General features: G+C 36.3%; 3 protein-coding genes across 4 annotated transcripts; 2 read left to right on the top strand and 1 right to left on the bottom strand.

Annotated features, from left to right (window-relative positions):
* Positions 1-328: 328 nt before the first annotated feature.
* LOC122024098 (CLK4-associating serine/arginine rich protein-like) lies at positions 329-6,351 on the bottom strand. The gene is made up of 13 exons (XM_042582644.1): positions 6,010-6,351; positions 4,985-5,023; positions 4,762-4,910; positions 4,521-4,596; positions 3,388-3,682; positions 3,212-3,318; positions 3,055-3,102; positions 2,761-2,970; positions 2,287-2,394; positions 1,907-2,043; positions 1,569-1,713; positions 700-792; positions 329-620 (listed from the first exon to the last, which is right to left on the bottom strand). Exons 1-13 carry the CDS (start codon positions 6,204-6,206, stop codon positions 596-598), a joined length of 1,629 nt encoding a protein of 542 aa, XP_042438578.1. The 5' UTR covers positions 6,207-6,351; the 3' UTR covers positions 329-595.
* A 431-nt stretch (positions 6,352-6,782) lies between these two features.
* On the top strand, positions 6,783-10,887 carry LOC122025324 (cold-regulated protein 27-like). The gene is made up of 5 exons (XM_042584109.1): positions 6,783-6,976; positions 8,399-8,599; positions 8,703-8,982; positions 10,342-10,457; positions 10,563-10,887. Exons 1-5 carry the CDS (start codon positions 6,911-6,913, stop codon positions 10,728-10,730), a joined length of 831 nt encoding a protein of 276 aa, XP_042440043.1. The 5' UTR covers positions 6,783-6,910; the 3' UTR covers positions 10,731-10,887.
* Positions 10,888-13,689: 2,802 nt separating this feature from the next.
* On the top strand, positions 13,690-19,784 carry LOC122024647 (protein WEAK CHLOROPLAST MOVEMENT UNDER BLUE LIGHT 1-like). Of its 2 annotated transcripts, none has more exons than XM_042583306.1 (3): positions 13,690-13,858; positions 16,617-17,374; positions 17,753-19,784. In XM_042583306.1, the coding sequence occupies exons 2-3, from the start codon at positions 16,649-16,651 to the stop codon at positions 19,610-19,612; spliced, it is 2,586 nt and encodes an 861-aa protein (XP_042439240.1). In that variant the 5' UTR covers positions 13,690-13,858; positions 16,617-16,648; the 3' UTR covers positions 19,613-19,784. The 2 variants fall into 2 exon arrangements, with proteins under 2 accessions (XP_042439240.1, XP_042439239.1); XM_042583305.1 differs by having other exon boundaries at positions 13,690-13,972.
* Positions 19,785-24,920: the final 5,136 nt, after the last annotated feature.

Genomic DNA, 24,920 nt, shown 5'->3' with positions numbered 1-24,920 from the left:
GGTCCAGAGGGACAGATGCGCACAGTCACGCATCTTAAGTCCCGCAGGATATCACTACTATATATATATATATATATATATATATATATATATATATATATATATATTATCATCCCTATTCTTGCACCTTCGTTACGTAGGCTGCAAGGCTCAGTGCACTGGGTAGATTAAAGAAGAAAATTGGGGCGTTCAGGCCCCATCTTGAATCGTGTCATTTTTCGTCGAAATCGATGTAGATGGTCATCAACTTAAAGACTGGATAATAATTGAAATACTAACCGAAATACATTTGATAGTAAAACCTTAGTAAACATTGTCACATGACAAATATCAACAAAGATCACGATAAAATATATTAACCCTTTCTGAAATTACAAAGATACCAAGGCAAAGTTGCTACTAAAACGACGCTGAAAAACTGACATGAGTAAACATTAATAAATTATCCATGTACAACAAATTTGAAAGGATCCATCCGCCACATTGTGAGCTACATTGGGTGACAACAGATGAGCTCGTAAAATGGAAGTTCATGTATATATGTTGCCATTTCAGCCGAGACCACCCAACTTTAACAGTTAAACAGGAAAATGCTTCAGTACCTGGTCCGGCTCCTCGACCTGCAACAACCAAATCTGCTAAACACCACTTTCCTATAATAAAGTGGCATAACAAAAATTTCGAAAATATGACAATTACCTTGGGGAAGGAGAACGAGAATGCGATCCTGATCGAGAGTAGTATCTTCTTGGGCTCCTGCTTCTACTGTGGCTTCTACTATAGCGACGCCGCCTGCACAAGGTGCAGTTAATTAAAGGAGAATTAAGGAGAGAACCTATGAGCATAAATTTTAACCACATCTGTCAATGACAAGCAGTAAACTAAGCATCAAATAAATATTAACTCTGCATGCTACAGCACTCAATTGAGTCATCATCATCTTCATCAGAATGATGATTCAATTGGAAGTTTGCAATAGATGAGAAGGTGGGGCAGAGACGCAAAAAAGTGGCCGATGGCCACGGAGCAGTTTCCACAGCTATGTATAGACAAGAGAAAAGCACTCATGAAAGGAGATGCAAATGTTAGAAGAACCCATATTAAAGGTTGGCATTTTGAGACAGCAGAGTATGGGTAGGCAACTTTGACAAGAAACAAGGTAAAGTTATGGACGGCATCTGTAGTTGCTCAACTCTGGCAGGGAATTGAAGTCACAAAAACATCACTGGAAAGGCAAATAGAGATGAAATCATCATATTCACCAAATAATATCAAATCTAAGATTGAAACTGGTTATGGATTGACAAAATTTTGAAGAATTTGACAACAGGGGGAAATCAGACATTGCCTAGAAACTTCATGTAAAACTCAAATGTAGATTGTCATAGCAGAATATTCAAACGTGTTTTTGTATCATGGTTCGAAGTCCAACTGCGAGTAAACAATCATGGTCCAGAACCAGTTCAAAAGTAAGCAGGGTAACAAATACATCATAATCACAAAATTGGAATAGGAATCCTCATAAAATTTCATACTCAAAAGCTAGTTATACAAACTGCCTTAAGTACCTTGGTGGAGAAGAGCTGCAACTTCTACTTCTACTACGACTATGACGACTATAACGGCTTATCCTGCTTGCTTCAGCCAGCTTTTCCTGTCGTTGCTTTTCAAGCTCCCGCCTTTTAGCCATCTCAGCAGCATTGTCTTTTCGAACTACAGTACAAATCCATTAACGGCTACATTATAAAGTTCTCATATAATATGGATAGAACCTTGGTATATGGTAGCATTAAGCCATTAACCATGAAATGATGAAAGTGATATGTCTTGGAGACAACCACAGAATGAAAGTAACATGTTTGGAGAACCCCAGGTACCTCTGGCACATATGAGTCAGAAACCTTACTTTGTTTATTGAGTTGTTTACTCATTATCCTTTTGAGTCGTTCTTGAGGAGTTTCCTTTTTCTCGCCCTGTTGAGTTTTTGATGATCCCTCAATAGGAGTTTTGCTGAGTTTTGCAATTGCTGATGACGACTTGGAGCTAGAACAAAAACAAGAAACCAAGACACGTTAGCATCTATTCAAATATTTATCCACATACAGTACAAAGTTCAAAGACATAAGCACAACTTTGAGCACTGATGGCCCAAATTGCATTCGGTGCCAACTACTTTTCATTTAAGAGACACACTGCTTATTTGAGCATGCCTGACATTGCCAGACAATAGTAACTGATCCTATCCTTCACATAACCACTACAACATGAAGTTAGGAAATGTCCTACCTTATCGTCATTGATGGTCGCAACATTTTAGCACTCTTTTCTTGCTCAAGAGACAAAGAAGATGCAGGATCAACATGAAGTGCCTCAAGGATTCGACCACCAGATGGCCTGCAAGCATGCACAATAGTTAGTGATGCACAATACTATCAGCAATCTGAGATCCCTTCATGACTGGGGTTCTTCAAGTTCTCTTTCAAGTCAGTTTTCCAAATGCTCAGGTATATATATATGACAATAAATTCAGGTAACTTGATCCAAGATCACCAATCTAAAAAGAAACCAAATTTACCAACTACTAATGACTCCAACTACCACCCACCCACTAGGAAATTCATGCAATGAAATAAATATTCCACAAACCCCTGAACCCCATTATAATTGGCTTTAGGAAACCAGAACGACCATCAGAATAAGCTGCAGCAGAGAAAAGTTCCCAATCTATCTTTGCAAGTATTAAAGGTCGAGTGCCCCGACCGGTTCATTGGATCAGCTTGCAATGGAGATGATGGTGGGGAAACTCCAAATTTTTGATCATCCAAGTCATGTAAACCACCAAACTCTGTGATATATTCAATCTTAGGAGGTTTTGACTTGCTTCGATGCCCATTATCACCATGAGAACTGCGATCATGACGTCTGGACTGTGAAGGGGAATATGACCTGGACCTGGATCTGGATCGTGATCTGTTGAAATAATGCAGAAGTCAATCAAAGAAAAAAAAACGACCACTAACAGAAGCATTTTTATAGGAAAAAAGATAGACATACCTCTTGCTCCTGGGATAAGCATCATATGTGGGACTTCTGCGTGATTCCCTGAGTTTTCAAGGGATTCATAAACAAACATAATTAGAACCCTGGTAATGATGTTAATTGTATCAGTTAGTTCCATAAAAATTCTGTGAGTAATTACTGTGATTTCTACCTGTAGGGATCATGATGGGGAGCCCATCCTATCATTCGTGCTGTTTCCCGTTCTTTTTCTCTTTCCATTTGAGAAGCCTTCCTCCTTTCCTTGCGACTCAATTTTCTCTGGGAAAATCAAGAGAATGAGTCAAACAGATCATATCATCGTAAAGTGGACAATAATCATTTACTTACTATAGCAGGATCTCCTTTAATTATTTCCTTCTGTCTTTTCTCTTCCTCCTTGGCTTTTTTGTCCATATAAACAAGCCAGTTATATCTCTTGATACCAAATTCTTTAGCTATAGTTTCCATCCTTTCATCATTACTATCATCACTGCTGAAGTCTTTCTCCTCCTCCTCATCTTCATCATCTTCATCCTCATTTTCACTGTCCACATTTTGGGATTCATCATGAGCATCCCCCTTGTAGGAGAATCCCACCTGTGAGTACAACCCTTTGCTTACAGAGGGCTGTGCAACCTGGGGTCTGTTACAATTACAATTTAAACTAAGTCCACATAATTATCAAGTTAAAACATTAAAAAAACAGAGTGGTAAATAGAAAAAGAATCCCTCTATGAAAACACAAATAATTAAGACAGTTAAACAAACATGACTTGGTTTACAACAAAGTCATGGATTTTGCAAAATACAAGATGCTTTACAGGAATTATCAACATAAAACAAGTGCTGCAACAATGACATCAAGGAGCGTTGCAATTCACAAGCTCATAAACATAATAGTAGTTTCCCATTCTAGTATTTGCTGAATATAGCCTACTATTGATAACAAAGCATTCACAAAGGCTTCCACAGTAAACAAAGTGGAAGATGTTCCCTTCCTGCTGCATGTTGCTGATTGAGTGCTTTGAGAAAAAAACTAATGCAACGCAAAATAAGAAGAAAAACACATGAAGAACTTGATTGACCATAGGTATATGTGATTACAAGTTCTTATGCAATGAGACAGATCTTTCTCAGTGATCTAAATGGCTAAACTTTCATGAAATATTATCACACATAGATAATAAAAAAAACAGATTTCTCAAACACTGATTATATTCTTTTCTGGCGACAATAAGTAAAATTCAGTGGCTTAAATCCCTAACATGACAAAGTATTATCTCATAACTATGTAGAAACAAGACAACAACTCAGAGAGATAATTCAAATTACATAGGTTACTTCTTTTCTATATTATTTCCTAGGTGTTCTTTACAAAGCTAAGCCTCCAATGTCAGGCCAAAGTAACATGCATGCTGTGTTAAGTACGCTTAAGTAGATCAACATCTCAGAAAGCAAGCCCCAAAAAGCAATACTTGTACCTCTCAAACGGAAATGGAAGTGTATGCTTCGCCTCCAACTCTTGCTGAACATGCTGCAAACCATCTTCATCAGAAACTGCAAAGAAATGCTTTATTATATATGACCATATGGTGGAAAAACTAAGATTTTAATATGATAAAAGCCAAAATTAATATAGACATCAGAAATTTTAAATTTAAATGTAATAGACAACAAAATCTTAAAATGCTGATATGAAAGAGAAAACCAAAAACTACAGACATCCTCTGTGCCGAAGTTTAATTAAATCCCGGTAACGCTCGAAATTAACAAACTCTTCTACTTCTTCTTCCTCCTCAGTTTTATGTTGAACACGACTATTACGGGAACTATGATCTCGGATAAAATCAAGCAGTGCTCGACCATCAAATCTGCTCAGAAAAAGAAAATAAAAAATCTATCATGACTGGCAATTTATTTGATGTAAATTCAACAAAGTATTCACCTATCAATCAATATATCTTGTTTCCCGTTCCAGGGTATCCTACAATAAGAACAATAATGGAAATAATCAGAAATATTAAGCAAAAGAACTGAAATGTTCAAAGAAACTAATATGGATACAAATTTATCAAGATCGTGACTAAAGCAGCAGCTATGATAAAAATTTGTCCTATTATGGACAGCAATGATGATATTGGAGCAGTACAATGTTTTCTCCCCGCAATAACTTAACAAACAGCGCTTTTCACAGTGGACCTGAAGAAGTAAAATAGCTATTCTGCCTCTCATATCAGTCATAACAGGTCTACTCTCTTCCATCAAGAGCATGGAAGCTAGAACCACTTGTGTATATATCTGTGACATATACACATCGAGCAATCTAAAAGCTAGCTAGGAAACTGTAAGAATAGAGAGATAACATTTTCCTTTTGAGCTGCAAAGACGATAGAAATGTTGATGGCTCACTGCCAAGCATACTGCTAATTGCATACAAGTGTTGAAACAGCATTATGAGAACAAAGTGACAGCACAGACTTTAATATCATCCTATGAAGAGTAAAGACTTGACATTTAATTTAGCATGTCAAACTAAAACAGGATCTCTGAAATGAGTTGTCAATTGCAATAGAATGTAAATAGAGCTTCTACCATATGGTCGTGATTTAGAAAGAGAGGACGACATCAAGAATGCAACACTAGAAACATTCATCAAAGATTCTTCAATTGGAAGAGGTTAAACTCAACAGGTTCACAATATCGCGAAATTAGTAATCCTATAAGAGCGGGAAAAAATAAGTTATTGCACTTGCTTTTAGTTTCAACTAAGACGATACTAATGGCAAAGCATAAAACGATCAGAAAGGCGCGTTCAAGATAATATCGGCCCAGATGAAACCTTTTGATGCGGAAGAGAGAAGAAATTGCATACATCTAGATTACATTGAAAAAAAACAACAACATTACACGTGAAAGCATCAAAAAATCAAACCAAATCAGGAATATGAATCACAGAAAAAGAGAACATACAGTCCCTGCTGGTCATGCGCAGCCTGGTACAAGCCGTCATCGCGGTGGACGCGGCACCTGGTCCCGGCTACCTGAAGCAACTGCTGTGGATCGCCCCGACGCTTGGCGAGGTAGACGGCGCGACGCTGCGCTCGCTTTCGTGCCGCGTCCATGAGGTCATGAACCTTCCTTTCCGACCTCCGCGCCTCGTGCCACATGCTTCCCCTCCTCTTTCTTTCCGGTATATCGCAGAAGTTCCGGGTAGCCCCGAAATCAAACCCTAGAAATTACGATCGGGACAGAAGAGGGACCATGGAATTACGACGACAATGGTTCGAGAAACACCGTATATCTTGTTTAGGAGAACTCAGGTTTGCTGCGTGACAAAGGCTTCTGATGGGCTTAACTGAGATGGGCTTTCTGTTGGACCGACCACATAATTAAATTATGCATAATAAGAATCATTAAGGCTCTGTTGTTTTTTATTTTTTTGGTTTTCCTTATTATTTTATTGTATTACCAAAAAGAAAAACTCTCACAATTTTCTTTTGTGCTTCGTAATACCAACTTTAGTACTACAATTTTTACCTGCGCTTCGATTGGAAGCAAGCTGAGGGATCTCGAGTTGGTCACTTCTCGGCGAGGCAGATATTTTGGCGGTCTCAAAAAATATCTCAGACGACCGGCCCGTAACCTCGCCACGTGTGAATTTCCACGTTTGAAAGCGGTGCCACCCAGGACAAACAGCCGGGCCCCACGCTTCGCCCCGGCATAAATATCTCGCCTCCAGCTGCCGTCCAGTCTCGATCTCGTCTCTTCTCTTCGGTTGCGGAAGAGGCGATCCAACCGGCAGATTTTTAGGGCGCTGTTTTATTCCAATCTTCTTCGCGTTTGATTAAAGGGAGGTATCATCGCTAACCGCATGGGTGACAGTTCTTCGAATCGGCCGAATGCGGAAGAGTTTTCGAAGACGGGAAGCCCTAGCATGGTAAGTGATCATTTACCCTCACAGCAGTAGCGTGGTTTACGTTTATTATCCACTGGATAGGTGTCGTTTGCTTGGTAATTGTTTGATCGAAGGTAAAAGTTAATTTTAGATTTCCTTTTGTTTCCTTTTCGCATATGCTTAATTGGAGAGGATTTGGTGTCGATAACGCTTTTTATTTTTAAGATTGTGTCAATGTTTCAGGATATTTTTTTTTCTTTGCACAATACTGGTACGACTTATCTTCTTTTCGAGAAAACTTAATAGTATGATAGGCGAAGAAGGAAATTGCCTTAGTTCAGGAATCCTGTACTCCTAATGCGGAAAATTTTAATATCACGAGAAGGGCCATCTGTGTTTTCTGAATCGCTAGTTTGTTCCATGGAGATTGATGGCATCTTACAATCAGTTCAAGTTTACTGATTGCTGGTTCTTTTATTGACATATGGCATCGCTCAAACTAAGGTAATTCTCAAATTATGCAGGAAGTTCAGATGATGTTCCGTCAATGGTCTGTAAGGTGATCCATTTAGACAAACATGAGGCAAAAAAAAAAAGGGGGGAAATGTTTAGCTCCTGTAGGTAGGAAATCTCATATTCATCTCCCAAAGAGAGGTATGGGAAGGCCTTTGTGTCTGATGTGCACCATGAGAAGATAGAAGAGCTAAGAACTCTGTCTGATCATACTTGTTTGTTCGCCTATTCCGTTTGTGACCTTAATTTCATCTTTAGTATATTATGAAGATCTGTTCTGCGTGAGCTATTCAGGTTCACTCCAAATTCTTGATTAATTATTTGTCAAGATTTTCAACAAGAAAGGTAGAACTAAGCAGATGGATGCCATATAACACAAGGAAGATAGCTTAGGGTGATCATCAGAGTGGAAGTGCAGGACTCTAGCAGGGCATTCAATGCCTAAATTGTCTAGTGGAAGAAGGAAGGGAAAATCAAGTGGGGAAAGGCATTTGTTGCATTTTTCTGGGTATCTGCTGATTTCATTTCTCAAGTAAAATATTTATTAGTAAAACTTTTGGATGATGACTGCTCTTCCCTTAGCTGGACACTGATGAATAGTGATTGGCTGTTGAACAGGGTTATCAGCGCAAGCCCAACTGTTTTCACTGGTACTTTGTTGGTTGTGACCTATAGGTAGGTGCACTGTCATTTCACCAAAATATGGCAACTTTCCCTTTTTGGTGTAAAGACAGCTTTGACTTCATGAAATTTTCTTCACCTAGGTCTCAAGCTAAGATGACTTATTATCATTGTTACAGCATGAGCCCTGGTTGCACTCATTTCTTTACTACAATTCTGTTTGTGCATTCCTCTCGTAGTTACTTTTTAGCTCTAGATATTCCATTGGCCACAATAACATCCATTTTTTACTGCTTAGTATATCATAGTGGCATCTCTCTTACCTTTCAGGACTCTCGATTAGTGGATTCGCTATCGAAAGGATGGACGGATGAAAAACATACACTATTTCTTAATTCCATTGAATCCTCTTTTGTTAATGAGCTACACAATGGGGAATACAACTCAAAGGCATTTCTTGGTTGGATATCAAGAACTAATGTGCATAAAGGTTCTTGCAGACCATATGAAACTGATCTGAAACCTGATCAGGTTGTAAAAGATTTCATTTGCATTCGACCCCATTTCCTTTTTCCGGTTTTACTTTTTTATGTCTTTCATCCTTTTGATAAAGCGTTACCTTTTGACTCTGCAGTTCAAGGTATTGCGTAAGGGTTGTTGGGAGAACCTCGTCTATGATAGAGACAAGAAGAATGCACAGATTGAAGTTGATTCTTTTCCTTTATCTGCAAATCCTTGGATTAAACATTTTAGATCACCTTGGATTACGTCAGAGAAGAATCTCAAATCATCTGATAGGATTGATGATTCTGAGTTCACTCGGCCTTCACTCCATGTAGCAAGTGAGGGGCATTATGGAGAAGGAACAAGCATAAAGCAAAATTATTCTCAAAATCTTGATGGTGACAGTGAAGGTACTTTAAAACTAATTTCATGGTGACCTAACTCTCCTTGCCTTTTCTTAGCTTGGTCTTGAAGTTTATTTCTTTCTGAGTTATTGCCTTTTAGTTTGGTCCTTGAAGTTTATGTCTTTTGAAGTTGTTCTATTACAGAGATTTATCAGCTTTCTCTCTCTCCATTTTTGTTATTTTGCTTCAGTTGACAACTAGTTTTATACTTGTTTTGAGCTAACTATCCTGGTGTTTATGGCTTAGAATGATTTAATCAACACATCCATCCATAAAAATTTTCAGAGGGTATGTATATTGGTATGGTTCAAAGTCAAACTTAAATTATCAATAATGATACAGGATTATTATTGATACTTGTACATTCTATATAAATTGTTTAGTAGAGTATTTATGTTTTACCAACCGTTTTTTTTAAGAAATGAACAAAAACAGACAGACAGGAAGCACACCACAATCAATGTATTAGAGCATATTAGTACATGAAAAAAAGGAAACAATTGCTCCATGAAACAAAAGCTAGAAAAAAAAAAGTGTAATTATTCAAACCAATTCATAGCCATATCATTCAACCAAACTACATCCTTTATATACCAATCCATCTAAATTTCCCCTCAACTTATTGTTTCCTGCCATTCCCAAGGTTGCCTTAAAAACTAACTGAAAACACTTGTACACCTGCTCCACACCCTACATTTACAGGAGGCAGTTGTGTGGGGTTTGAGTGGACTACTGCAGTTGTCATTGAAGATAGAATCCTTCCTCACTCTCTGCAATGTGTAAAATCAAGCTTGCATCACCGTTGAGGAAGGGCAACAGAACATTTTGGGATTGCAGATGAGTAGATGACCTTTCTTCAAACAATAACAATATCCAGCTTTTCGGAAAACATGTGAACAACCCATAGCTAGTACTTGCTAAGCACGTTCTTCATATAAACAACTGGAATATAAATGATTGAACTTCCTGAGGAACCATTGAAGGACTCCATCAATCTGACAAGACCTTTCTTCCTGGGGATATTAACTTTATATGGCACAAGTGAACGCTGGACCAACCTATTGATAGCACACAAGACTCCTCTACCATTTGACTGTGCGCACTCACAACCGTTGACTCCTCCCATTTCTTGTGGAAGTCAAATAGAGAAATGTTTTGTTTTACATTGTCATTTAACAGTTGCTCGTCTTTCTACCCAACCTTGTGTTGCTTTTACGACTCTGTCATTTTACATTTTCTTCAATAAAACTTATCCAGTTTACATTCTACTTTAATCAGTCCAGAATTTGTCTTTACCTGACTATGAAATGCATATCTACTTGAGGTCTCTAACTTGAAAGACTGAGTTGAACCTCCATCTTGCAGAAGTGTCGGATCAAAATTTTTTGGATGATGTGCCTGTATCTTGGAAAAGGTCAAGTATCATAGGTAGGAAACGCAAGCTGGGGGCTGCTGTGGTTCATGATTCAATCAATGAGCAAGTACGTGGTGGACACCCTATTTCTCATCATGCATCCAAATTGAAATAAACATGTTCTCAAGTTTTCCGATTTCAGCTGATATCTTCAATTTTGTCACTTTTTCAGCTAACTCCATCTAGGAATCCATCTCTCATGCCAACTTCTGATGGAAATCATACTCCTCCGCATGTGACAACTTCAGAATCTAGCAGACGAACATCAGAAGTTATTGCAAGCACATTGCTTTCGGACAGTAAAGAAGCGCTACGTGATGACAAGGAAGTGATCAGTTGAATTTTCAGAAAGTTAACTGAAGCTTGTGGTTTACATAATCTCAGTATATATAAATCTTACTTCCTGGTTTTCAGATATTTTCATGCAACTTTAGGAGGTGTTGAATCAAAGCAATACTGACAGTTCTTAATCTTCCAATTTGGAAGCTTCTGTTTCATCACAGAGTAAGATGTCCATGTTTCAATTCCTAAACCCCAACTCTCCTTTTACAAAATTTGAGGCGACGGTCCTAATTTTTTAGCCAATTTTATACTTATTTTATTAGTCTTATGAGAAAATAAAAACTTACACGTATTGGAGTTACCATTCGTGCATTTACTCCTATAATCACACTAGCTAATTTTTTTGTCCAACTAAACTAGAGCAACACTTGATCACTTGAAGACATCAATTTTTTAATTACTTGAAATAATTCAAGTTTATATCAACTGAAACTGTAATCCGCAATTGCTTCAGGTCACTTAACTCCCCTTGAACTTCCTTAACAGCTAGTGTACATTAACTAATTTACGCAATGTAACAGACTTCATTAATTTTATTTTTTATTTTTACATTTTCTGCTATATATTATAAGGACCACACAAAATATATGGAAACAAAAAAATTATGGAGGCTGGCTTTATAGAGAATCATGAAGCTTACATCTATGACCACGCGTCCTCTAGGTTATGGATTTTGTCTGTTAGTATATCATTATCAGGATTTAAAGATAAAAAAAAAAAGCTAATATGAAATTGATATTCTCTTATTATCCTTTATAAATAGTATTTTTGTTCCAAATAAAACTTTTTGATTTTATATTTGAATCTCCACCAAATACATCTTAGTTAACCAATAATTAAAAGGATAAAGTGGATTAAGTAGAACATATTAATTAAAATAAGTGGTAGATTAGTTGAACAGTTGAAGTAGTCAAATAAATCAAGATAGATAGGTCAATAAAGCTGAAGAACTAATAGACCACACCTATTGGAGTTTTTCATGTTGCCATGACTATTGATGTTCATTGAAATTGAAAGCAAAGTCGTCGGATTGGCAATGTACATCTTGGTCGTTGAGAATCCTACTACATTGTGGGAGGAAATGGTTGGCCTAAGAGAAGGTAGACACTTTTGGACGATATATGGAAGGTGACCAGGAATAGGCAATAAAGAAGGATAAGTCATGAAAGTATAAAGAAATATTGTTGGAAGATATGTGTCTGTTAGAAATTGATCTCTTATTTTATTGTAATAAATTTGTCATCCTTTAATCAACTGAGTATTTCTGTAGGGGTAGGTACTAAGAAATATACTAAACAAAATATTGTTAATTGTGGTACATATATAAAGAAAGATAGATGTACTACCTTAACAACCTTTAATATCGATCCTACGGATATGGAGGAAGATAAATGTAATTATAAAAAAAATGATAAACGTAGTTAGTCTCATTGACTAGCTCTAGAAATGACCGGTTCGATCCTATAAAATTTTTTCATCAATCATCCGAATAAATTAAAAAATACTTATGACAGATAATTTAATATCGTTTAGTTGCACGTCCCATTAAATATAATTGCAGTACACATATAAAGAGGACAATGGACAAATGAAAGGAAGAATGAGCTCTTGCTTTTTGCATTAGAAGCGGTAGAATTTAAACATTGAATCTTTATTAAAAATAATAATTAGTGCTAAATTAAGAATTACTTTGAAACTCAGAAAAAAACAAGATCAGTTTACGGTTGAAAATTGCAACTAAACTTTATGGTTGACTAAACGATTTGTTACATTACTTTTTTGCAACCGGTTCACTTCCCGGTCCGATCCATTATTCCGCTGCATGAAGCACGTCTAGTCCACACTGCCCTCCCCTGCAAAAACTAATTATTATCCCTATTTTTCTCATCATAATTATTCCTCACACTCATAAAATATTTGTTTCACTTTTGATTTTTTTCCCCCGATTTATTTGACTTGGTATTTTACGTAATAAAATGTACAATTTAGTCAAATAATAATTGTGTAAATTTAGAAAATTTTAAAATATTTTTGATGAATATTTTGAGAAAAGGATATCCATTTAAAAAAAATAAAAAAGAGATCATTTTGTGATTTTAATAAATATGGATTTCATCGTAAGGATGTCAGTGAAATCCATAAATGCTCTTTTGGGTCTATTTAGAAATTATAAATTAAATAAATAAACTTAAATACTCATAAATTTAAGTTTTTTTTTCCTCTTATTATGGTAAAAGACGAATACACTCATCTCAAATACCTCTACCAATCCATTCTAGGTCCAATACGAAAAAGATAAATCACGGACAAATTTTTTTCCCCTCACGAACTTAGTCACATTCTATGAGTTTATGTTTTATTAATTATCCCCTTGGATGGATTTAGTGGCTAGCGTATGAGGTGTTGCCACACTGAGGTCTGGGGTTCGAATCTCGACAAAGTCGAGGTAAATATCTCCCTTATGTGATAATCACTATTCCAAAGGTTAGTAGTCGTCTGTGATTTACCTCCTCCGTGTTGATCCTGAGACGGATTGACGGGGCTATGGGGCGAATGTATTCACCTTTTGCTATAATATTTTATTAATTAAATTAATGTTTTTTATTAAGCTGGATAAAAAGCGTAAAATTTTTAATAAATAATAAGTTTAAATAAGCAACTGAAGCTCAGCGCTTGCTTCAGAACGAAAGGCCTGGTGTCCGCGGGTGCGGAAGTGGGTGGCGAGGTGGCGGCGTGTCGTCAACCACTCGCGCACAAAAGATCAAAGCTGCCATGTTCTTTCCACCCATTTATATTTAACCACGATTCCACCTTTTTGTTTATCGGATAGCATTGTGAGGTTCCAGAAATGAACAAATCAAAAGAAAGGTAATGCTTTTGAGTTAGGAATTTGACGTGATAAAAGTTTACAAAAAACAAAATTAAATAATAAAGCGAGGACGACCCGATGCGTTATTAACGTACACAAGAAATAATTTAGAAGAAAAGGAGAAGAAAAATTGGACAACGATGGCGAGAAGCAGAAGGGGAAGCAAGAGCTTGGAAGAGAGCGTGTTATCCGGAGATATGGATTGGGAATTGTGAAGGGATCCTCTCCTCTTACTCATCAGCTCGAACGCCTCGCAGGCTCGTCTCCTTCGATCCCTTCCCTTTTCTCGCTTTCGCCAATTTCTTGCCTTTTGTCCTTTCGGCGTCGGAAAAAGCCGTTCATGCAACAGTTTGTTGCCAAAAGTGAACTGTGTGAGTCTTACTTTCTTGTTTTCAGCAGTCCTTTCTGATTCTTGATAAGAAAATTGGGGTTTTGCTACTGAGTCCTTGAAGAAAGCTGTAATTTTGAGGTGTTGAAACTTAAGCTTGAGTTGTGTTTTTTGCTCAAGAAATTTTAGGAAATTGATGAACCTAAGTGTGCGATTAGTTTCTACTATGTGCCCTCTTGTTTAGATATTCAACTATTTAAGGTTACCTGTTTGAGGATCGAACTTTTTTCTCAATTTCATTTTCGCAACCCCCATTTTTTGGTTGATTGTTTGTCTTTCTTTCGAACTGTATTTTGGAGGCTGATTTTACGTAGCTTAAAGCATAATCGCTTGTCCCTTTGTGTCTGTATTATGCAGTGATTTTGTTCACACTGACAGACACGAGTATAGAACGTAATTTGAATTGATAATAGTACCTAGTGAGTTCTTAGTGTTGTCGTGCTTAATCTTTGCCAGTTTTCTCATCTGCCGACTGGAGCTGATCCATAGAAAAAACACTAATATAAGATAGGGCATGGCTCGCAGTCATCAGTTATCAGTTTTTTTAGTCAGACAAATGGTTCATTAGAGATTCTGCTTAAAATATTTTATTTCCTGTAAGTCTTTCTCAATTAATTCATATCTAGTTAAAATTACATAAACGATCCCAAGTAGCATCACTAGAAGGTGTCAACTTAGTTGTTAATAATCTTGGAAGTTCTTGCCAACTTTTTGTGTTTAAATTCAGCCTCCAATTGGGTGAATTTTAACCGTTCCTTTCTCTTCAGAATGAAAAAAAAAAAAAATCTGTAGCAATGTCTCCTGCATTTTCTGAATCACCTTTTGTCATCCAAGTAGATGATACCATGTTATTTTGACATCATCACTAGTGCCTGCCTCTCCTAACACATATTTTCAAGGACATTTTTAGTACTGATGCATACACTTCATCACTAGTACCTGACCTATGCATCGCATGACATTTCAAGAGCACTCTACTGGAAGTCTTTCAGAATTTATTATTCAAAAGCAAAGGAGCAATATCTAAATTATTTGAAATGGCAAATATCTAAGCCTTACACTTAATAGCAATCCCTGAAATTATGTTATGGTAAAGAGTAAATCAAGCACTGGTAACTCCTGCAAGAAATGAATCATCGAACATTTGTAAACTATGAAACTGTTATGGTAAAATTACATCTCACTGTTGTGTAGTCAATTCCTATTATGGTTTGCATATTATAATATTGATTATTGAATGTTTGCTATTCTAAAAGATTCAAGTTATATCAAACTCATCAACTATAATTTGGGTGGGCAAGTGTTTCTCAAGAATAGTACGAATTCAATCAGTAATAGTAGCTTTGATGTTTGTTTAATAATATACTTGTTTCATGACTGTTTAATAGTGTGCAGTGTCAAAGCTCCTAAGCTGTAAAGTTTCCTTAATATAAACATATAAAAGCGGGTTACTGGTTGAAGGATTTCTTCATTTTTTTTTAAAAAAATAGCCAGTTAGGTGTCTATCCAACTTGTATACTGTGTATAATTGTAGTTGAAAATTGGACTTGTATGGCTTAGACCTAAAAGTTGATGAACATACTGGCTCTATTATTGAGTTGTGATGTTTCGAGAGAAAAAAAAGAAGTTATGATATAAGTGGTGCCTTAATCTTCAAGTCCCATGTTGGTTTTTATAACCAGTTCAGATCTATAATATTTCTAGGGTAATTCCTGTTGTAATCTTGAAAGTAGTCAATTTGTACTGAGCACTAATTTTGATAAACTTATGTAATGATATATTTTTGCTAATATTTCTTTTTATAAAAGATATCCTATGAGATATTTACAATGCTAGCTACAATTTGAAATATGTTATTGGGCAATTAGGAAAAGAGTGAATCATGATGTGGTTGGCTTTGCTTGAGGAAATGTTTCGTGCATGCGTGTAATACCAAATTAAGGATAATGGAAACATCTTGATGTTTGGTTTCCATTTAAAAGGTATTGATATTTGGTGGTAAATCATGAAGCTGCAATGCATGTGGACATCAGATCCTAGTACTTTCCTCAACCTCTATGCTGAATATCAACAAAATAGCAATAACTGAGCGACAGAGCGACAGAAAAACGATTCTTTTTTCAGAGTATGACAAAATCCTAAATTAATAATGGAGCAGATATTACTTAAGCATGAGACAGTTTTCCATTGTGATTGATTTAAGAGACTCCTATGATGTGAGCAATAGCTAACAAAATATGTTTGTGGGTAGGAATATTTTGTGTTATTTCCATCATGTGCTAGCTGTAGACTAGTTATAAATACATCCAAGTCCTTCAAAATATTGGGGCAGAACAGTGAGTTTGGAACAAACGTCAACTTAGCTTTAAATTTTCCACCGTATGCTTGGCATGTTAAATTCTTAATCTGGTAACAACTTATGCAGGAATTTTTCTGAACAAGATGGTTTTTTATTTTCGATAATCTAATTAGTTAGTTGCTGTTTATTTGCTTAGAAAATTAGAATGAAAAGGCTGGAATCTGTGAAAGTTCAATTTCTGAACTAATGTCAAAGTTTCTACACCCACTGATGTTCTTTTGCTTCTTGGAACGTTTTAAGACTCAGTTTTTTTCGACATGAAATACAGAAGTAACTTTAAAGGTATCCCACTTTTAAGTGATGGAAGAAGCAAAAGACAAGGAAGCAAATTTCTCTGGAGAATTTCCTGTGACCATGGATAATCCATTAGAATCTCTCTCGAATGAAGGACCTGCAAAAGTGAATGAAGCAAATCTCTCTAGAGAATCTCCTCTCACAATGGACAATCCGTTAGAAGCTCTCCCTAATATTGGACCTCCAAATATCTCACATCATGAAGAAAATGTTGTCATAGATCACTATCAAGGAGCAACAACTAATGAGCAGCAGGAATCTGTCATTGAGAAGCCTGAGCAATTTTCTGATGTCTCATTATTAGGGCAAGATACAGTTGCAGATGAGAGAGATGGTAGAAATATTCAGAAGGGATTGAATTTGAAGGATTCTTCAAATCAGATTGAAGAAAATGGGTCCACAAGTATTCAAAAACAACTTCAAGAAGGTGCATCTGTTGAACTAGTTGATGCTCAGATAATACCTGATTTGACTGCCTCCAATAGCAGTAGAGAGATTGAAGCGAACTTGGTTTTGTTGCCCAACAAGCTCAATGTCCCTAACAGTGGTGGTAGAATTCAAAGGAAGGCAGAAACTGAATTAGCTTCCTCTGCCAAACCTGTTAAAAAGGTCATTGTAAACTCAAACAGAGGCATTGTCGACACTGCTGCACCTTTTGAATCTGTCAAGGAGGCAGTCACCAAGTTTGGAGGAATTGTTGATTGGAAAGCGCACAAGAAAAATACTTTAGAGGTAATGACCATTCCCTTGGATAATTAGTATCTTCTCATAAAAGATCCTAACAAAATCATTGTTCATTTATATTGATCTTCATCTTTCTTTTTTTTTCATAAAAAAAGTTATGCACTAGACTCATATACTTTTCATATTCTGTTAGAACTTTCCGTTTTATACCTAGGCAGATGCACTGATTCTAGCTTGTTGTGCATGCAAAATTGCTGGTCACACCTTTTGCAGCTTTCGTGCACTATCTTCCCTGACCTTTTAATTTCAAAGAAGAATATTCATCTGTTAGATTAGCTATCCCAATTGACTCTCTATTGATTTCAAATGAACAATTGAAAATGGAAATTATCCAAAAGGCTTAAGATTTGAATTGGCTATATTCAGAAACGTAAGCTAGTCCAGTTGGAACTTGAGAGGATCCAAGCAGAAGTCCCTGAAAGCAGAAAACAATCTGAAGCAGCAGAGGAGAGTAAAGTACAGGTGCTTGAAGAGTTGGATAGAACCAATAGGATTGTAGAACAGCTAAAGCTAAACCTTGAGAAAGCCCAGACTGAAGAAGCACAGGCAAAGCAGGATTCGGAGTTGGCTCAACTGAGGGTCAAAGAAATGGAGCAAGGAATTGCAAATGAATCTAGTATTGCTGCTAAAGCACAACGCGAGGTTGCTAAAACAAGGCATGAAGCAGCAGTTGCAGAATTGAAGACAATAAACACTGAGCTGGAATCTTTACGAGGAGAGTATAGCTCCTTGGTTAATGAAAGAGATGTGGCAATAAAAAATGCTAAAAATGCTACTAATACAATAAAGGAGATTGAGAAGACAGCTGAGGAACTGACACTTGAACTCATCGCATCAAAGGAATCACTAGAGTTGGCCCATGCTGCACATCTCGAAGCAGAAGAACATAGGATTGGTGCATCCCTGGCAAGAGAGCAAGATTGTCTTGAATGGGAGAAGGAACTAAAGGATGCTGAGAAAGAGGTGAAGCAACTTAACCATCAACTTTCATTGACAAAAGATCTGAAATCTAAACTAGAGACTGCATCTTCTTTATTGTTCAATCTCAAAGCTGAATTATCATCGTATATGGAATCAAAGTTAAATCAAGAATCTGTGACCGCTGAAAACAAACTGCTAGATAATTTAGAAGAGACGAAGAAAACACAGGACTCTGTTCGATTGTTAGCTTCAACTAAAAAAGAAATTGAGGAAGTAAAAGCTAATATTGTGAAAGCCAAAGACGAGGTTGCTTGTCTGAGAGTTGCAGCTTCATCCCTAAAATCTGAGCTAGACAAAGAAAGGGCATCCCTTGTCAACTTGCAACAGAGAGAAGCGATGGCTTCTATAGCAGTTTCTTCTCTTGAAAATGAGCTTGATAGGACCAAACAAGATCTGGAAGTTGTTCGATTGAAGGAAAAGGCAGCCAGAGAAAAGATGATAGAGCTGCCCAAATTGTTGCAACAGGCAGCTCAAGAAGCTGATGAAGCCAAGACTGCTGCTCAGATGGTACGAGAGGAACTAAGGAAATCCAAAGAAGAAGCAGATCAAGCAAAAGCTAGCACAAGCACAATAGAGATCAGATTACATGCAGCTTTCAAAGAAATAGAGGCAGCAAAAGCATCAGAGAGGTTGGCACTTGCGGCAATTAAAGCACTGCAAGAGAGTGAGCAAGCTGCAAGCATATGTGCTGATGATTCTCCTCACAGTGTGACTCTTCCATTGGATGAGTACTTCAATCTCAGCAAGAGAGCTCATGAAGCTGAAGAGCTTGCCCATGAAAGAATAACAAATGCAATTGCACAGATTGAGGTGGCTAAACAGTCTGAGCAAAGAAGCTTAGAGAGACTAAATGAAGCATTAAGAGAGATGGAGTTACAGAAAGAAACATTTAGTGTTGCGACAGAGCAGGCTGAGAAGGCCAAGGAAGGAAAGTTGGGCGCTGAACAAGAACTGAGGAAATGGAGAGCTGAGCATGAACGGCGAAGGAGAGCTAGTAATGATGCTAAGGGCGGAGTAAATCCTCAAAGGATCACGCCTAAGACTCTCGATCAGTCCAGTGGATTACAAAGCTTTACCAAGAACGAAAGAGGTGTTGGATTCAATTCTATGGCTGATTCCAAGCAGTACATATCAGAAGATGGTTCAGACAATGGTGTATCCGAAGTGAAGAGGAAAAAGAAGAAATTATTTGTACCAACAATAGCTTCACTCTTAGGCCAGAAAAAGTCTCAACCAATTAAGTAGGTAATAATGTTGAATATACAATCGCCAGTTATCAGGTGCTGCTCTATATTACTACACGTATAATAAGCTGATATGGTCTCTTTTCAAAATGGTGCAAGATTGTAATGTCTTTAGTTAGACGATTTGACAAATATGTCTATATGAGAAAGTTTGTGTGATTTACAGTGTGAAAGTCATGCAATTTGGACTTGCTGCTACATTACTATGCCTTCACATTGTCATTCTGGTTAGAGAAAATATGCTTGAATGCTACTGCTGCATTGCAGTTTAGGTATAATTTTCCAGACATTTTGCTCCCTTAGCTATTGAGAATGTGAAATTACGTCAATACTTTCACATAGTATACTATGGGTTATATAGAAGACATGGCTCTCTTTCCCTAACTGATGTAATAATCGCGTGCGTTGAGTGGGTAATATATTATTTAAAATTTTAAATTAGTTACCAATATGAATAATAATTCAAAGCAATAAGTAGGCCAGTGGGATGACTATTATGGAGTCTACCTGATAGGGGAAAATATTAAATCCGATGTGAGTTTGATATGAAAAATATTAAGTCACGTCGGGTTTGATATTTTTCCATATAAAGTCTAGATTCTTATGTAATTTATATGATATGAAAAAATATTATATCAAATGTGGGTTTGATATAGAAAATATCATATTCATGTTGGACTTGATATTGGACCATATCAAGTTTAGAGTAGGCCTGATATGAAAAAATATCAGGTCCATTGTAGACTTGATATGAGATCATATCAAGCTCAACGGTGAGTCTAATATAAAAACAAACTCTTTTTAATTTTTGAGAGAGGATATGCATTGAAAAAAAATAGAGAAGAGGGGATTTAAGAGATTGACAGAGGAATAGAAAGGGAATAATATTATTTTTGATAGTTTTAAAATTAGGATGTTCTATTCTTTTTGGTAAAACGTCCATAATTTTTTATCTAGAACTTCACTTTAATTATTCTCTCTTTCTTGTATTGTTAAAATCAAAATTAAGCATTAAAATTCTACAGCTTTATTGTTCTCTCATTGATGTTATCTAGTAGAAATAAAGTGCTCCATTTATTTATCATTGTCTTAACCGTAACTTAAACTACATTAATCATTACCATCAGTTGTTCCCGCCATTCATTACCATTAGTTTTTTAAAAGAACTGTATCATTCATTTCAGGATTCAGATAATAAATCTGCCAATAAAGCTTAAAGAAACCATCTTAATATTCTCAGATATCTTATTTTAAGGACCTAACATAATTATTGGCATGTAATTAATTACCTATACCTCAACTGTTTTAAATATAGATAGAAATTAATTAACTTTCGTAACTTGTTTAGGTACATCCAACAATAATTTTAAAAAAGAAATTAGTAAAATAGAACAATGGAAACTTGACTGCAATAAAAAAAAACATAACTAATAAAAGTGTCAATTAGAGACCCATAACAGTTAAATAAAAGACAAAAGTAATGAGATTCCTAATTCTATAATATTTTCAGTAATTACATATATACAAGCGTACTCAACTAATAATAAACAATTTTCAATAAATTTATAAAGAATGGATAAGAAAATCAGTTGTTTTTTACAAAAGTTTCTTGCTAATGTATTTGTAAGAGTAACTAATGAAATTAGTAAATAGAAATTTTAATGTCTGCAGTTTCTATAACGCTCCATTAATATTATGTTTCTCCAAGAAAAGATGGCGATAATGATAGAAAACATGGCCTGACATGCTTTATTCACTTGTTCTGAATGCATTTGGTGTCTCCAATTTGGAGATGATTTTTTTTTCTCTCCCAAATTTCAACATATTTTGAATTATTTGTAACTAAACCTCCCTCAGATATTAAACCAAATGATCTTATCTGAAAATGATAAAGATAGCTAATTGAGGATATAATTTTACGATTCAACAAGTGGAAATTTTATTTTGCTCTATAAAATTAAGAATGTGAGTGTCGGGTCAAGAAAGGGTCCCAGTATTGACCCTCCAATGTTCAAATCAATTACCGACAACAGTAAAAAATAAAGAAACTGTGGAGCAACAAGAGCATAATAATCAATAACACATATCTCCGTTGGTACCTGAACCCCCTTTATATAATAGTCTTGTAGCGTACGCACACGCTTCTTAAAGTGCATGCACGGTTTCCCATTTTCTCATGAAAAGAGACATCGTTCCTTAACAAGACGTGCAAATCCCTAGTATGATAGTGAAATCTTTCGTCGTACGATTTGTCTGTTGACCATGTCCTATTGTCAGCGGCACCAACTCCTAAAATGATACGATTAGCTAAGCAGGAGGTCTCACTGTTTGGCCGAGCGGAGGAGTTGCTCGACCGAGATTCCCATTCTGGTTGCTCGAGACTGTTCTTCTCCACGATCGCTCAGCTCGGTAGGTTGTGCCTTGTACGACCGGACAAGTGGTCCGGTCGGACTAGCCCTTATAGGGTCATCATATTTGCGAACATCTGTTTTCCTTGTTGGAGTGTATACTAAAAGCCTAACTTTTGTAAACATTTATTTTGAAATAAAGAATCACATTAGTCAAAAATGTCTACATTTATACTAAGTGTAGTTGTTCAATTAATTTATATTGTAGATAACATGGTGTGTGGTGTCACACACAGAAGATCATGTTATCGGTTCTTTATAAATTATAAACAATAGCTCGCGACTAAGATGGAAAGGAACAAATCATTGGAATAGTCGTAATGTAATTAAGTATAAGTTTATCTTAACTGGTAAATTATACTAGTACATTCTAAGTGTATTGAGCAGGATTATTTAAGGTAAGTTCTTTTTATACTGACTTAATAAAAGAACAAGACCTTAGTTATTATGGAAGTATGTACTCTTAATCCTAATATAATAACAAACACATATATTTAGTATTTATTTCTTTGACTTATCAAAGGGTGAGATTTAGCTCGATAAATCAATAGGCCCGATAAGTTGGGAAATGATATTACTTATAGTGTGTGTTGTTGATTATAGAAGGAAACTGTGTCCTAGTAATCTAGGTTGATAATATCCCCAAGAGGAGCTCATAAGGATTGTCATGTTAAACCCTGCAGGTGGACTTAGTCCGACATGGCGATAAAGTTGAGTGGTACTACTCTTGGATTGAGATATTAATTGAGTTGTTAGTAACTCATTTAATTTGTGAACATTCGACATCTTAAACACAGGGAGACTAACACACTCATAATAAGAAGGAGCCCAAAATGTAATTTGGGATTAGTGTGGTAGTTCAATAATAATTATTTAGTGGAATGAATTATTATTGATGAAATTAAGTTGGGTGTTCGGGGCGAACACGGGAAGCTTAATTTCATCGGGAGACCAAAATCAATTCCTCCTCTCGGTCCCTATCGTAGTCTCTTGTATATAGAGAATTATACCTACCACATATCCACTTCTTACCCACCTTATACCCATCCTAATGAGGCCGACCAAGCAAGCTTGGAACCCAAGCTTGGGCCGGCCAAAGCAATTAGGATGAGTAAGATGGTGTGGCCGACCCTAGCTTGAACCCAAGCTTGGTGTGGCCGACCACATCATATTAAAAGGATTTTTTATTTGTTTAAAATCTTTCCTTATATGAAAGCAATGATTTAAAAGAAGAGTTTAAAAAATTAAATATTTCCATTTATAGTTTTCTACAAAAGATTAAGAGAAAGATTAGATATCTTTCGTTATTTGTAGATTGAAAGGAGATTTTAATTTTAGAGATAACTTTTCTTTTTGGAAATCATCCACATGTTTTAAAAGAGAGATTTTATTTTAAAGAAATTTCCTTTTATAACCAACCATGAAGGGATAAATTATTAGAGAAATTTTATTTTAAAATTTCCGGAAACAAATAAGGAAGTTTTAATTTTGTTTAAAACTTGCCTAATTTGGAAGCTCTTAAGATGGCCGACCATATGGTTTAAGAAAAAGAATTTGATTTTAATTAATTAAATTTTCCTTCTCATGGCAAAGAAATTAAGAAAATTTTTATTTAAATTTTCCTTATTTGCCAAGACCAAGGATTATAAAAGAGGGGATAGAGATGTCTTCATGAAAAAGAACTCTATTCTATTTTTCCTCCCTCTCTTCCTTGGTGGTGGCCGGCCCTAGAGCTTCTTTTTCTCCTCCTCTTCTTCTTTAGTGGCCGGTTTCATCTCTCTCTTGGAGCTCTTGTTGGTGGCCGGTTCTAACTAGGAGAAGAAGGAGAGAAAGGAGGTTTTGTTTCTTGCATCCCTTGGAGTTTGATGGTGGTGGCCGAACCTCTACATCCTTGGAGGAGTCTTGGTGGCCAAAACTTGGTGAGGAAGAAGAAGGGCTTGGGTGGTTCTCATCTCGGTAGATCGTTGCTCACACAACGTCCGAGATAAGAAGAGAAATACGGTAGAAGATCAAGAGGTTATTTACTTGCAAAGAAAGGTATAACTAGTAATTGTTTTCCTCATCATACTAGTTTTTCTTTGTATGAATTCCAAACACAAAAGGCTAGTGATTCTAGATTTTCGGATTAGATATTCGATGTTGTATTTCTTTTGTTTTGTTTTTCGATCTTGTGATTCGATTGTTCTTTTTGGTTAAACTTAGATTTATATAAGGAAATTAAATATAAAGTTTCTTTAAGAGGCTTTATCTAGGAAGTGATGGTTGCTCCTATATCCAAGAAGACCTAGTACCTCATTATGTTTAACCTGGAAGTCAATTTTAGAAAATAATATTTAATTGAATTTATAACATAGGTGAATTTGGATCAATAATGGTAAGTATCGTTTGCGATCCAAGTCTAAACCATTAAGAACAGATAAGTTAAATTTGGAATCAATAATGTTAAGTTCCGTTTGCGGTTCCGAATTTAATTTCTAAAGAACACAATAGGTTGTTAGGAAAGGTTCGACACTTACAAAATTTTTGTACAATGGAACCGGTACGATCTTCTTAGAACCAACCAACACTCCTCTCGTTAGTCATCCGGCTATTGGGGCGTTGCCTATTGCCCGACCGGACAAGCGATCTGGTCGGATGAACCTCCGGGTGGCACCTTGTTTTTGGGTCCTCCTTTCGCTAAGTAGGCGGCCATGTCCGATCGACCTGTTGCCACCTGCTCGACCAACTCTGATGATCCGACGATTCTATACCTTTGAGCGTCTTAATTTTAACCTCCACGTTAACTATTTTTCTCACCTTTAACTCGTCCTTGGCTGACTCTTTTTACCACCGTATCGATAAAGGTTGTGACATATCTCTAGTTTACCAGGTTAATCATGCGCTTTGTAGATGAGTTCTTTC

The sequence above is a fragment of the Zingiber officinale genome, chromosome 9B, assembly GCF_018446385.1.
Source record: "Zingiber officinale cultivar Zhangliang chromosome 9B, Zo_v1.1, whole genome shotgun sequence".
In the NCBI taxonomy this organism is placed as follows: domain Eukaryota; kingdom Viridiplantae; phylum Streptophyta; class Magnoliopsida; order Zingiberales; family Zingiberaceae; genus Zingiber; species Zingiber officinale.
The sequence above is the reverse complement of the archived record's forward strand: the minus strand, read 5'-3'. Positions and strand labels throughout refer to the sequence as shown.

Coding starts and splice junctions, on each gene's coding strand:
- LOC122025324 (XM_042584109.1), top strand. CDS start 6,911: ATGGGTGACAGTTCTTCGAATCGGCCGAATGCGGAAGAGTTTTCGAAG. Junction 8,983..10,341: donor TCTTGATGGTGACAGTGAAG/GTACTTTAAAAC, acceptor TCCATCTTGCAG/AAGTGTCGGATCAAAATTTT. Junction 10,458..10,562: donor ATGATTCAATCAATGAGCAA/GTACGTGGTGGA, acceptor TCACTTTTTCAG/CTAACTCCATCTAGGAATCC.
- LOC122024647 (XM_042583306.1), top strand. CDS start 16,649: ATGGAAGAAGCAAAAGACAAGGAAGCAAATTTCTCTGGAGAATTTCCT. Junction 17,375..17,752: donor ACAAGAAAAATACTTTAGAG/GTAATGACCATT, acceptor GGCTATATTCAG/AAACGTAAGCTAGTCCAGTT.
- LOC122024098 (XM_042582644.1), bottom strand. CDS start 6,206: ATGTGGCACGAGGCGCGGAGGTCGGAAAGGAAGGTTCATGACCTCATG. Junction 4,911..4,984: donor CAAGATATATTGATTGATAG/GTGAATACTTTG, acceptor TTTTCTGAGCAG/ATTTGATGGTCGAGCACTGC. Junction 3,683..4,520: donor CTTCCATTTCCGTTTGAGAG/GTACAAGTATTG, acceptor TAATTGTAACAG/ACCCCAGGTTGCACAGCCCT.